The sequence below is a fragment of the Alexandromys fortis genome, unplaced genomic scaffold (assembly GCF_014885135.2).
Source record: "Alexandromys fortis isolate MF-2015 unplaced genomic scaffold, M_Fortis_MF-2015_v1.1 scaffold_175, whole genome shotgun sequence".
Lineage (NCBI taxonomy): Eukaryota > Metazoa > Chordata > Mammalia > Rodentia > Cricetidae > Alexandromys > Alexandromys fortis.
The window spans coordinates 1,849,718-1,863,987 of NW_026068065.1; the positions used below are offsets into that span (position 1 = coordinate 1,849,718).

Genomic DNA, 14,270 nt, shown 5'->3' on the forward strand with positions numbered 1-14,270 from the left:
ACCCCTGCACACACCCAGGAACCCCTACACATACCCAGGCCCTCCTGCACACATCCACACAGACATTCATAATAAAAACTAAATCTTGAAAAAGAAATGGATTTAGGCAGATCTCCATGGAACCATCTTGACCCCAAAGGCTCCACCTCTTAATAGTCTTGTAGTGGGAATATTTCTTCAGCACAAGTTTTGAAGGGGCAGATGACATCCAGACCATAGCTGTAAAGGCAAGAGCACTGGAGTAGGACCCGAGGATCTGGGCTGAGGCTGCCATAGGCCTGGGCTTCCCTGTATAAAGCCCCTTCTGTCTGTATCACAGCGTGGTCTAAGATGTGCAGAAATGTATTGAGAAGTGCTATGTGGTTTTCAAACCACTAGTTCACTAAAAACTTTTCGAAAAAAAAAAAAAAACCACAGACAATTTTAAAAGCCAAGCCCAAGCTCCTTATATGACAAACAGATCTTTATCTTGCGAGAGAGTTTTCCTCCAGCCTGAGTGTGGCGTCCGACCCTGTGCTCCTTCCCCCGGTTCAGGTGCGCATGATCTGCTCTGCGGAGACCCCCATCTCAAGCTTATTTTTGCATCAACACCATGACAGTGAGTCAGAGCAAAGCAGAATACTGATGGACGATTTGGGGCTGAGCCAGGTAGGTGGTATTAGCATGATTTCATTTTATTATAAGATGGTTTGATGATTTGGGGCTTGACACACGCTACATTCTGCAGAAGGAACCACCGAGTTAATGCTGTCTAGCTGACTTCGTCTCAGCATTGGCACGTGTAGAGTCTGGTCTTAGAGGCCCTATTGAGTATGTAGGTCAGTGCTTCATTGTCACATAGCAGAAACAGTACAGCAGAGAACCTAGCAAGTCCCAACTTACAAGAAAGAAATCCATGGCTCTTTGCCAGGCTTTCCATTAAGCAAATATTTGCAGAGCACCTCTCTGTGCTAGCCTCGGGGTTTTTCTGGAGTTTGGACTCTGAATTCATCCCAGGCCAAGCAGAGGGGACTGCATTCCCATCTTCTGTGAGAGCATTATGGGGTATATTGATCAGCTGTCAACTATTAGTCAGAAGTTCAACTGGGGCTGGAGAGATGGCTCAGCAGTTTAAGAGCACTGACTGCTCTTCCAGAGGACCAAGGTTCGATTCCCTGCCCCCACATGACAGCTAACAACCTCTGGTTCCAGGGGATCTGATGCCCCTTTCTGGCTTTCATGCAAACTGCATGTACATGGTGCATAGACATACATGCAGGCAAGGCACCCATACATATAAAATAAAAAAATAATTAAGCCTCAAAAAAATAAATTTCAACACTGACCCCAAGAATGGGGTCGCATTTGTGTAGGTCCAACGGTGAATTCTTGTTGACTTGAATCTACAGTATTCATCCTAAGAGTTTGAGAGAAAGGGTCCAATAATGCTTTCAAAAGATTAACGTTTAAACGTGATTGCGTTGTGTGTCTTAGTCTTCAGGCCGCTGTGACGAAACACTGCGACATGTGTGGCCTACCCACCATGCAGGCTGCTTCTCCCAGTTCCGCAGTCAGAGCTCCCATGATGGAAGGAGGGAAAGATCTCCCTGGCTTTTGTTAATGAAGACATCAATCCGATTCTTGGGGACCCACTCTCAAGACCTAGTTAGCTCCTTAAGGCTCTGTCACCTAGTGTCGCTCCTTTGGTGGTTAAGATTTCAGAATGGGCAGTTTGGAAAGACACAACGCTCAGACCTCAGTGGTGTGGGAATAGCTACCTAAACCCCGATGTGGGCGTTGTGGGAATGTTGGCTCTCAAAGAGCAGTCCCTGTGTGCTGTCAGTACACCTGAGGAACTAGGCAGTCTAACCAGCTTCCCATCACAGGCTTTTAAATTTTCTCTAAGAGTCAGGCTTCAGATTGGGACCCAGCATGGCTAAATCAGAGAATGTGACCTCAGGGTCCTAGAGTCACAGTGACTTGGTAGGGGAGATGGGATTAGGAAAGGTGGATTTAGGGAGGATGGGCTAAGGGGGGGATGAGCTTAGGGAGGATGGGTTGAGGAAGTTGGGCTTGGAGAATATGTGCTTAAGGAGGATGAGTTTAGGGAAGATGGGCTTAGGAGCATTGAACTTTTCTCTGAAAGAACTTAAGAGCAAACCCCCAAGCGGAGAAAGAAAAGTCTTTGCATCCACAAGCTCATGTTGACGTCTTCAGGCCAAGGGTGTTGTCTGGCTTCACAGCAGGAGGCGTCCCCAATATACCCTTCAGCAAGGTTACCAATATTCCAGTAGCTAAGGACCAAAAGCAGCTCCAGTCTTTGCAAAGCCAGATTTCAGGCAGGCTCTCCAGAGTCAGGACCCACAGGACCTTCCAGTCACTCAATCTAGAAAAGGCTCCCCAGGGATCTGTCCAGGGCTTCCTAACTTTCCACAACTGCTGGTTTTCTTTTGGGGGTTGTTAACTTTGAGATTGCACCTTCCTGTCTTCACCTATGGAGTTCTGGGATTATAGGGTAAGTCACCATGCCTAGCAAAACAATCACTTTTGCCATTAGCTACCTTTGGAGAGAGATTTCTTTCCAGCATGTTCCTTTGGAGTTTGCAGAGAACCTCCTTCTGAGTAGAATCTTTTGGTTTCTGTTTCAGCTTTGATCAGATATTTTTTTTCTTCCTGGTTTTATTAATTACCTATTAGTTTAGATCAATTAACATTTTAGTCTCATTTAAGAGATTGTGTATGAAAAAAAAAGATCTAAATAGATAAGCCTGGAGGTTTTCTTAGCCCGGGTTCGCAGGGACCGGCTTTCACTGGGCCTTGCTTTGTCTGCTCTGCCTGCTTTCAGGACTCGGCAGGCCTCTCCATGTTCACTGGGGAGGAGGAGATCTTCGCATTCCAGCGCACCATTTCCCGGCTCACAGAGATGCAAACTGAGCAGTACTGGATCGAAGGGGACAGAAGCAAGAAGTAAGGTCATTGTCGCCTGAATAAGGACGGGCGACTGGTGAAGGCTGCGAGACTTGACGACATCATCTCCTCATCACCGACTGTGCACTTTGTCCTGCAAACTCTGGTCACCTGAGGCGGTGGACAAGGACCCTGAGGTCCCGTCTTTGTAGATCCATGTTTTGCCCGTTTATTTGGACTGCTTTCTGCATCTAAAATGAATCATGGCTCCTGAAGATTACTGTAGAACCTGACATGCTGCACCTGACTGAACCTGCACACATGCAGGCAGCAAGTGCAGCAGCCTGGGCACCTCCAGTCAGGCTGCACAGTAGCCACACCTTGGAAACTGAAGGGGACAGCATTTTACATTGGCCTCCATATTCCTGTTTGTTGGTCGGTTACGAGTTGCGGTCACCTCCAGGCCTGGTGGATTCCTCTGTGCTAGAGAGAATCTGTGTTCTAACCTATAGAACCAGGTTAGCAGGCAATACCTGGTCAATGAGGACGTGGATCACAAAACCGTCAGGGAAGGAATAAGTGGAAAGTTCCAGCTACCAGGCAGGTATCCCCTCTGCTAGCCAAGGAGGGCAGGTACCAGGAATGTGTTGTCGGAGCCACCGGAGGAGGCAGAGCCACAGCCATACCAGTAGCAGAGTGAACCCCATCACCCCAGGTGCCCTACTGTGTCAGCCACGCCCACTCTCACTGCAGAGTTCACTGCCAGCCCTGGATGCTGAGTCTGCAGAGCTGGACCTCGCGGGAAACAGGAGAGAACACTTGAAGATCCGTAAATAAAAGCTGATTTCTCCCTCACTCAGTTTGTCTGAGTCACTTAAGTAAAACCTGTCTTTGCTAAATATTATCACAAAAGGGGATTTGGCTTATAGCTGTTAAAGGGTGGGAGAGATGGCTCAGCAGCTAAGAACACTTGCTGATCTCTCAGAGGACCAGAGTTCAGTTCCTAGCATCTGTGTCAGATGGCTCAAAACCACTTATGACTCCAACCCCCAAGGATTTGATGCCTTCTTCCAGCCCCCAGGGGCACCTGCATGCCCATGCCCACCACATACCCACAGAGACATCTTCCAGCCCCCAGGGGCACCACATGCCCATGCCCACCACACACCCACAGACATCTTCCAGCCTCTGGGGCACCTGCATGTTCATGCCCATTTATATACCCACATAGACAAATATGCATATATATAAATTGTAAAAAAAAGTATTATTTTTAAAAGAGAAAAATAATCTTAAACCCTGGGCCAGTGAGATAGCTCAGCAGACCAAAGGGCTCGCTGCACAATCCTGACAATGTGGGTCGGAACCCACAGTTGAAGAAGAAAATCAGAGTCCCAGTGTTATTCTCTGACTGCCACACTAAGCCTGTACTCAACACATACACATGCAAATAATAACTAATTTTTTTAAAAAGATCTTTTTAATCCCCTTCAGAAAAGAAAAACCCTGAAACCCCCAGATGATATGAAAATCAACTATTTGGGAGAGTAGTCTAATAATCACATACCTGTCGATGTAAATGGGTTCTTTGAGGCTACTTGTCATCTAATGGGAGGGATCTGTCCTCACCATTCTGTTTTGGATATTAACTCTTTTATGTCAAACAGATAGATGAGTGGGGTACCTAAGCATGGAAAAAGTTTGAATTAGGGCTTCCTGAAAGTTAAATGTGGTGTAACAGTGTATGCATATACATACAGATGAACGGATGGATGGATGGATGGATGGATGGATGGATGGATGGATGGATGGATGGATGGATGGGCAGATGGATGGATGGGCAGATGGATGGACGGACGGATGGGCAGATGGACGGACGGACGGATGGGCAGATGGATGGATGGATGGATGGATGGATGGATGGATGGATGGGCAGATGGGCGGATGGATGGATGGATGGGCAGATGGATGGATAGATGGGCAGGTGGGTGGGTGGATGGATGGATGGATGGATGGATGGATGGGTGGACGGTTGGATATGTGGACAGATGGAGGGGTGGACAGATGGGTGGGTGAGCAGATGGATGGATTTTTGTGGTTCTGGATACCAAACTCAGGGCCTTCCCCCATGCTAGGTAAGTACAACACCACTGAGCTGTCTCACCCAGGCACACCCCAGTTCTAAAACTTACCTTTTGCTTTTCACATTTCTTTTTTCTTACTTTAATAAAAAGACAATATGGATGGATAGACAGCTGGACAGAGGACTGACAGAAAAGGAAACTCCCTGAGTGTGTGGAGTTCTTTGTTCTGGTCCGGGTTTGGACCGTGAAAGCTTGTTTGGAGACTCCAGTGGGAGAGCTCAGCACCCTGTGCACATGGCAATGGGGTGGGCTTCTGCTAGAGGAGGTTGTCTTCAGTGCGGAGCTTCGGAAGGACGCACAGGTTGAAGAGGAAAAGGTGGGGGTTGTGGAATATTCCTTTAGGCTGTGTGAAGATGTAACTGCTGAGACATCTCTCCAGCCCCCGGGCCTGCATTTTGATCATGATAAGAGGTGAGACATGGAATTTTCCACTTGGCCTATCAGTCAGTATATCAATAGTTCCAGGTTGTGGAACACCTTAGGGCTTCACTTTTTAGTTAGGGACACCCCACCTCTAAGACCGAAGTGCAGCATGTAACAACCCCAACTGGGAAGCCTCACTTTAGTCTTTCTTCCAGCTGTGATCTGTGACATTCGCAACTCTCCAGTCTTTCCTCTGGGGTTGCAGAACAGTTAGGAACCCATGTTCTCACTGGAAGTGCTCAGCATGTGGGTTGAGAGACAAGATCCCAGCAAGCATTGCAGTGGAACGAAGGCTCTACTCACCCGAGACTCAGGCCAGGAGGCCTGGCTCCAGAAGTGCCAGGTGCCTCAGCATCCTCCTAACTCACCTCCAGAAGTGCCAGGGCCCTCAGCATCCTCCTAACTCACCTCCAGAAGTGCCAGGGCCCTCAGCATCCTCCTAACTCACCTCCAGAAGTGCCAGGGGCCTCAGCATCCTCCTAACTCACCTCCAGAAGTGCCAGGTGCCTCAGCATCCTCCTAACTCACCTCCAGAAGTGCCAGTGCCCTCAGCATCCTCCTAACTCACCTCCAGAAGTGCCAGGTGCCTTCGCATCCTCCTAACTCACCTCCAGAAGTGCCAGGTGCCTCAGTATCCTCCTAACTCAGCTCCAGAAGTGCCAGGTGCCTCTGCATCCTCCTAACTCACCTCCCACCCCAAACTTGACAAAAAATAAACAGGAAAAAACAGGACAACTTTTCTTAGAAAAAGAAAAACTTAATTCATTGCTTTCTTCTTGTGATTAAAAAAACAAAACAAAAACAACAGACCATGAATGACCTCATTTGCTGGTGACAACCATGAGATCGATAACATGGGGACTTACATAATTTTGAACGATTTCTGAGTAAGTACTGCAGAATCACATTTAGGCATTCTCGGCGGAATCATAAGGAAATGCTTCGATCTTTCTGAAATCTCCCTCTCCCCACCTTGCTCTGCTTCCGCCCTGGTACTTACAGGTGTGACAACAATAGAAGTTTACAATCTTTGCATCTAACAGGAGTAAGTAGATATGCTCACATTTACTTATTAAACAGTCATACGGCACTTATCAGTGCTAATTTCTTCATTAGATAGCTCATTTATTCCTTGCGACTCTCTTCTGAGATGCAGGCACTATTATCCCCATTTTACAGTCAGGGAAACTGAGGCCAGAAAACCACAAAATCAGAGCTGAGTTGCTAAGACACACATTGGAGTCGCACTCAAGGACGCAGGGCTCCCTGAGATGCCTTAAATCCTTTCTTTCAGCACAGCCTAATACAGAAATAGTTGCTCCGGTTGGTAGACACCAGCCATTTCTTATGAAGAGAGCACCATCTTGTGGTCGCTGTGGTGAACTGACAGGGAGGTCTAGGCTTGCCGGCTGGGAAATCTCAGTGCTGCTTATTCCCAGGCCTGGGCCACCTCCAGTCAGGCATCCCTGGAGATGGGGAGCCTCGCACCCAAGTCCTTTAACGCTCCCCGTGGGATTCTGATGTTCAGCAGGATGTGTCTGTCCTGTGATGATGCAGCCAGCAAGCGTGTTATCTGACTCTGCAGCCTGGGCCCTCGACTCACAGTATCTGATTGATTGAGAAGCCTTTTCAAGGGATTGCCAAGCCTGCTGTACTTAGGGGTCTTGATGCCCAGGACACAGACACACGATGCTATCACCAGGCCTCTCTGCGCCTTTCCCTCCCGGAGGCAAGAGGCTCCTGCTTTGCTTCCTCACCCGTGGTAACAACAGAACAGAACCAGGCAGCACCTTCTGTTGCTGCCCGTGGTTTCCTGCCCCACGTTCACCAGTCGTGTGCTCGGTGGGAGGAGGCTCATCCCCTCCCAGGGCAAAGGCATGCCCGAGGGAGCTCCTTCTCAGTTTGGAAAAAATGTTAATTTAACTCTTAAAAATAATAAGTATGCTCCATAAATATTATTTAAAATGTCTTGTTTTCTTTGAGACAGCCCACCTGACATCAAACTTGCAATGCTCCTGAGCGCCGGGATCACAGGTGTGTGTGCCATCAGCCTGGGAAACACTTGCTTTCCCTTCTAACGTGGTCATGGGGTCTAGCGCCCCCAGCTCCTGTGACCAAAACCTTTAGAGATCCGCAGTCATTTCAAGCGTGGAATGTGGTCCCAAGATTAGTTCCCTCCGGTTGGCAAGCTTCAGCTCCATCTCTGAGGGAGGGCACTGCCTCTGCTCTCGCTCCCATAGCCCGCCTGGTCCAAAACAACCATGGAGAACGACAGCGCTGTTTCTGCGTTTGAGCATTGGACTTGGGAAACACAACTGGAGTCTCGGCCTATGCCCATCTGCGCTGCGCAGCGTTTTGTCAACTTTAACACAAACTGTAGTCATCCAGGAGGAGGGAACTTCAATTGAGAAAATGCCTCCTCCATTAGATCCATCTGGAGGCAAGTCTGTGGAGGTATTTTTTTTTCTTTCTTTTCTTGTTTTTATTTTGTATTTTTTAAGACAGGGTTTACTTTGTGCAATAGTCCTGGCTGTCCTGGAACTCACTCTGTTGACCAGGCTGGTCTCAAACTCAGAGATCCACCTGCCTCCGCCTCCCGAGTGCTGGGATTAAAGGTGTGCGGCCACCACTGCTGGCTAGCATTTTCTTGATTAATGATTGATGTGGGAGGGCCCAGCCCACTGGGGGCGGTGCTACCCGTGGGCAGGTGTTCCTGGGTTGTATAGGAAAGCAGGCAAAAAAAACAAAGGGGAAAAAAACGTGTTTCTTAGTGTCCACTGCTTCAGTTTCTCCTTCCCACCTCTGCTTCTCTTCATGAAATACTGCCACCGGACGGTGAAATCAACCCCTTCTTCCCCAGGTCACTTAAGGTCATGATGTTTATCATAGCAATGGAAAGCACACAAGGACACAACCCTTTGTAATACCACACATGCGTCATGCAGCTTCTGGAAACGCTGCCTGAAAGAGCAAGGCCCAGAAATGCAAATGGTGTCTTATTGGCTGTCTGGGGTCACTGTAATAGAACACCTGAGACTGGATTGTTTATAACAGGTTAGTTTCTGCCTATGCTGAGCAGCCCGTGGTGGAGGTACTGCAGCTGGTGAGGGCTTTTGCTCTACATTGCCCTCTGGTGGCAGCTGTGAAGCTTACACTCAGTGTTAGAGGAAGGTGTTGACATACAGCATCCTCGGCACACTATTTTTTTTTAGATTTATTTATTTCATATGTAAGTTTACCTGGATGGATGGATGTGCACCACGTGTGTGCCTGGTGCCAGAGGAAGGCAAAAGGGAGATTTATATTTCCTGGAACTGGAGCTATGGAGAGTTGTGAACCACCATGTGGGTGCTGGGAATCGAACCTGAGTCCTCTCAAGAGCAAGTGCTCTTAGCAGCTGCTGTTTCTCCAGCCCCTCACACTCTTTCTTGATTCCGCTAGGTATAAAGACCACCTGAGGTGGATTATTCCCCCAAATGCATCTTTTTCCCAACTCCCACCTCCAGTTCTTCACTGACTGCTACCAAATCCAGCCCGGTGCCAGGGCCTTGACCTGACTGGAGGCCAAGAGGGGGAGAAGAAAAGACAGATGCACGAAGAAGCGGAGATCCAGCAGGGCAGGCTCACTAAGGGAGCTCGGCACATTTTTTATAGACGGTTGAAGAGAAGGGGAGGTTATTTCATACAGCTGAATGGGGGGGGGTATTGTATACAGATCAACAAGGACCACTGAACCATGCAAACAAGTCTTGGCATCCAGGCTGCGCCAGCAGTGTGGCCCAGGCAGACATATACATCAGTGAGAATGGGAACCCCTCCCACCCCCCACCCCCCCACCCCCCGCCTGGCCAAGGTGGACTCACAGCCTCTCAGGAACACATAGACCTAATATAGTCAGCATCCAGAGCGACCTAGCTGGGGGCATGGAGGGTTCTCAGCCCGGAATCACAGGAGAAGGTAGAGGATTGACGGAGGGAGGGCACTGTTGAGGAGAGGCACAGAGTGCTAAGCCCTGCCACTCATCGCCCCCTGATTAACTCTTACTGAGTGCTCCACCAAGAGAAATGACCAGTTGCTCCAGAAACTCAGAAGGGGAGGTGTGGCTAGAATATTATTTTTCTGAATTTTTAAAGAGGAGTCGGACATGAATTGCCCTCCAGACTTAACAATTCCCTTTTAGAATCCAAAATTCAGAGGGCAGAGTGTAAAAACTGCTGCTGTCATCAAAATGTACCCCTCAGCTTGCACTAATAACCTATCGTGTTTTTAACCAAACTCTGTAGCATGCAGAATATTAAATTTATTTACTAAAGGAGTATCGGCTGATTTCTGTTGATTAGAGTAACATAGTCTGTAGAATTAAAAAATAATTGCTCGTACTTTTGCAGTACTGATATAATCAGATTTCACACCAGAAAATGAGCATCGAACCACATTAAAACAATATTAAGTTCAGGACAAAATAGACTCAGTGTTTGGCTAAAGTCCCAGCATAGCCCCACCCATTTCTGTATCCTCTGGTCAACCCTGAAGATGGATGGGAAGGTTTGCTGTGGCACGGATGGGGAAAGCCATCAATCTACCAGTGAGAGACAGAGAGAGGACCAGGGCAATGCCGTCTTTGTTGTCATAGGTTAGAGGCCCCAGCGTGATCTGAGGCCAGCCAGTCAGACAGGCCTTTCTGTTGCAGCCAGTGTGACAAACCCATGGCACGGTCCTTAGGATGAACCCTCCTTGACCCTGGATCCAGAAAAGCCAAGCCCTCCTAGGCTCTGCCCTGACCTCAGATGCCACCTCCTACCCCCGTTTCCGTCTCCTCCATTGTACCTCAAGGCTGGAAATGGAGCTCCAGGGTTGTGGGAGTGAGGAGTCCTCAGATCTATTCTGTTCCCATAGCCTGTCCCTGTCCCGTTCAAAGAGCTGCGGCTGGCTAGGATAGGCTAGACGTTGTGGCAGATGTCTGTAATAAAGGGGTGCGGGGGGGAGAGGGCTAAAATGGAAGGATCCCCACGGGTCTGAGGCCAGCCCAGTCTATCTGTCGTTTCAGGCCAGCAGGGCTACATAGCAAGAGCCCTTCGCAAAGATCACGTGACAAGAGCGAAAGAGGGGCTGTCTCCAGCCTTTGTTCACCCTCCACCAAGCTTTGCAGGTGGCAGGAAGGTCTGTATCATGGCTGAGGACAGCAGAATGGGTCTCAGCTCCGAGAGACTTGATTTCCTCAGTGTTGCGGGGAGGGCTTGCGTGCTCTTTGGATCCTGAAGACCCAAGTTGAACCCGCACTCCTCACCTTGGCAGCTGAGGGTCGGAATGGCTCCTCTACACTGTTTCCTCCTAGCGACTGCATCAGACAGCAGGGTTAGCCATGGGAACTTCTTGCTGGATGATTAATTAAGGCTAATTCACTATTGAAGCTCTTGTCTCCCAACCTGGTGATTCATCGGAAACATCTGGGATGAGAACATAGACTGTCCATATGCCAAATGCAAGTTCATCAGCAGTGCTGGGCCTGTAAACCCGTATCTTCAGGAAACAGGAGACTTCAGAGAAGTGCAGGGGAAGAAAACCGGCACACTGAATGTGCCAGCATGGGCAATGGAGGGACATAGGGCTGGGACATAGTACAGGGCATTTGTGGTCCCTGGCCTGGCAGAAGAAAGCACATGAAATTCTATTTAGTTTTCGTGATGTTTTTCTAAAGTCAGAAATGAAGATAGCTCTACACATCTTTTTTTCCAACAGCGTGGCACTCTGTGTCCGTGGGCACACAGCACTGAATGACCACCTTCACTCCCAGGGAAGTGTGGCTCCACCACGCTGAGGCCTGACAATGGCACCTTTGTTTGTCCCCCAGCTAGCAAGGAATCGCCTTGCCCTTAGTTTGTGTCGCTGGATGTCACCAGCCTGGTTATTGGATAAAGACAAGAGCCTTAAACCACAGACTCCAGGAGCATTCCACAAGTGAGAGGTAAGCCACAGGAGTCCTGCTACAAGCTTGCACCACGTGAGATGTTTTCAATGGCTCACCGTGGCAAGAGGTTCCGAAGAAGGTTTGGACTTAAAGAACTTGGTGCTTTTCCTCAGGAAACAGTACAAGGAAAGCTTTGCTGCTCTGCCTCGCTGGCTTTCCTGCACAAGTAGCTGGCTACCGTGATGCTACTAACAACACGTCCTACAATCAGACCCCTGAGGGAGTGATGGTTTAAACACAGGAGGAATGCCTCACATTTGCACTGACTCCTGCCACAAGCAGGACATTCTCAGCAGGCTTGGAAATGTTGCCATGAGGTGGGATCTGTAGCTAAAAAGGGTGTCAAGCACCATTGGCGAAAATCCCACACCTGTGACAAAAGGAAGAACGGAGAGTTCTTCACAAACGCTACGGATGATTTCGATAAAGTGGACCAAATCCTTGGAAAACACAAGCTCGAGACTCGCATCGTATGACACAGATGGCCAGCAAAGCCCATAACCATGGGTGGATCAGAACCAGGAACTTAAAACTTCCTGGAAAGGAAGTCCCAGTGGAGGGGGCACGTCCCTCTTCTCACAAAGCTGGAGTTACTCTGACATTAAAGCCAGCAGCAATAGCAGACAAACAAAAAATGAAACAAAAGATTAATGTCCCTCGTGAATCTAAACACAAAAACTGTAAACAAAATACTAGCAAATATAATCAACACATAGAAGAGTTAAAAAATTACCTGTGGTGGTACGTCCTTATAATTCCAGTACTCAGAGGGCTGAGGCAGGAGGATCACAAGGTAGAAGTTAGTCTGGGCCATGTAGATTTTGTCGTCCCCCCCCCAAGAAAGAGGGTTATATATCATAACCAAGAAGAAGTTTGTCAGGGTGCAAAGCTAATTCAGTATTTGAAAAACAATTAGTCTAATCCATAGATTAAGAAGTTTTGCATAATCCAATCAATGCATGCATAACATGTATTTGAGCAGATGCCATATACATTCGTGGTAAGACTATTCTGTGTGAAACTAGGAGTATATCTGGTAGACAGCACACTTGGCCCAATCTCCAGCAATACACATGTAACATACATACACAAAGATGAAGGAAGGAAGCAAACCTTTAACTCTCCTCTCACAGGTGTGGGGTTGGGTGGGCAGGGTCAGTGGGGTGGGTGGGTAGTCAGTGGGGTAGGCAGGGGTGGGTGGGTAGGGTCAGTGGGGTGGGCGGGGCAATAGCTAATGCTGTCACACTTAGATCAGAAAGGGAAAGGACGTGGACTCTCCAGACTTTTTTAAAACACAGATCTCAAGTTCTGCTGGCAACAAAAGGAACTAGAGAGTAAACAGACCAGGAAGGAAGAACTTAAAAAACCAGTTCTTTAATACTGTGCTTACCTAAGGATAAAATCCCAGATATCTACAAAGAAAAAGTTTATAAAGTGGATAAGCAAAATCAAAACATACAAAACAAACATTAAAACCAATTCTGTCTCCTTACACTAGTACTGAATACATGGACGCTAAAGTTAAAAGCCTATATAAGAGACAAGAGTAATGCAGACTTTTATGTCCTCTCCAGACTGTTCCTGGTGTGCTTCCACCTCTGCAGTGCCCCCATTCCCACCTCTGCAGTGCCCCCATTCCCACCTCTGCAGTGCCCCCATTCCCACCTCTGCAGTAATCCTATTTCCACCTCTGCAGTGCCCCCATTCCCACCTCTGCAATAACACCATTCCCACCTCTGCAGTGCTCCCATTCCACCTCTGCAGTAATCCTATTTCCACCTCTGCAGTGCCCCCATTCCCACCTCTGCAGTACCCCATTCCCACCTCTGCAGTAATCCTATTCCCACCTCTGCAGTACCCATTTCCACCTCTGCAGTGCCCCCATTCCAACCTCTGCAGTGTCACCATGTCCATCTCTGCAGGCTCATCATGGCCCAGGAGAAGTTCAAGGAGAGAGCAAAGACAGAATGAGGATGAGCACCTGGAAAGAGCCGGGCAGGGAGGGCAGGTGGTGAAGGTTAAGATCCAAACCCTGCTAGAAAACTGGTGAAGGACAGCAGCAAAGGCAGAGCTTGTCGATGAGGCAGACCTGATCTTGGCTCGACGAACAGTCAACCAGTGCAATAGCCTCCAACCCCACTGGAGACCAAGGTCAAGGACAGCATCCAGTTCCCGAAGCAGGTAGGAGGGCAGTGTCCGCAGGCATGGCCCCACGGGGATCATTGTCCTGACATTCACTACTGAATGGTGAACAGGCAGCTGTGCCATTCACAGGACACCAGAGGGAAGTCAGTGGAGCCAGTCCCCTTTCCTGATGTACTTGGAGGGTAACACCACACCCACCACGGGAATCAGAGTGCAGTGAGAGTTGGCCAACCAGATCGTTTGGTTCAAGAGAAAAGAAGTGTGAGGTTGAGGGTCTGTTTTTGCTCCTCCTATTCCTCCCCTTAAAGAACTCTCCTAACCTGAACTGGTGTCACTGCTCCTAACGAGGTAAAGAACATGTGGTCATGTCACCCAGTGGGCATGCGATGGAACACTTGGGGGGTGGGGGGACAGAATTCCACTTACTATTTATTAAGGAATAAGGGTTAAAATGTGGAAAACCACAAACTGAAGCTTTGTCAAGTATATGGTAAAGGGGAAGGGGAAACACCCATGCTTCTAACAAAGGTAAAAGAAGCAACCAATCGCCAGGCGGTGGTGGCGCACACCTTTAATCCCAGCACTCGGGAGGCAGAGGCAGGTGGATCTCTGTGAGTTCGAGGTCAGCCTGGTCTACAAGAGCTAGTTCCAGGACAGGAACCAAAAAAAGCTACGGAGAAACCCTGTCTCGAAAAATCAAAAAA

At 48.5% G+C, this 14,270-nt stretch overlaps 1 protein-coding gene across 3 annotated transcripts in view; it reads left to right on the forward strand.

Moving 5' to 3' along the window:
- Afg1l (AFG1 like ATPase) overlaps window positions 1-3,775 on the forward strand; it is a 143,815-nt gene extending 140,040 nt beyond the window's left edge. The window contains exons 9-10 of one of the 3 annotated variants that reach the window (XM_050120525.1): window positions 535-648; window positions 2,825-3,775. In XM_050120525.1, coding sequence (XP_049976482.1) covers window positions 535-648; window positions 2,825-2,950 — 240 coding nt within the window. In that variant the 3' untranslated portion in view covers window positions 2,951-3,775. The remainder of the gene's footprint in view (window positions 1-534; window positions 649-2,824) is intronic. The other 2 variants (XM_050120524.1, XM_050120526.1) reach the window with 2 other exon arrangements.
- The last annotated feature ends 10,495 nt before the right edge of the window (window positions 3,776-14,270 follow it).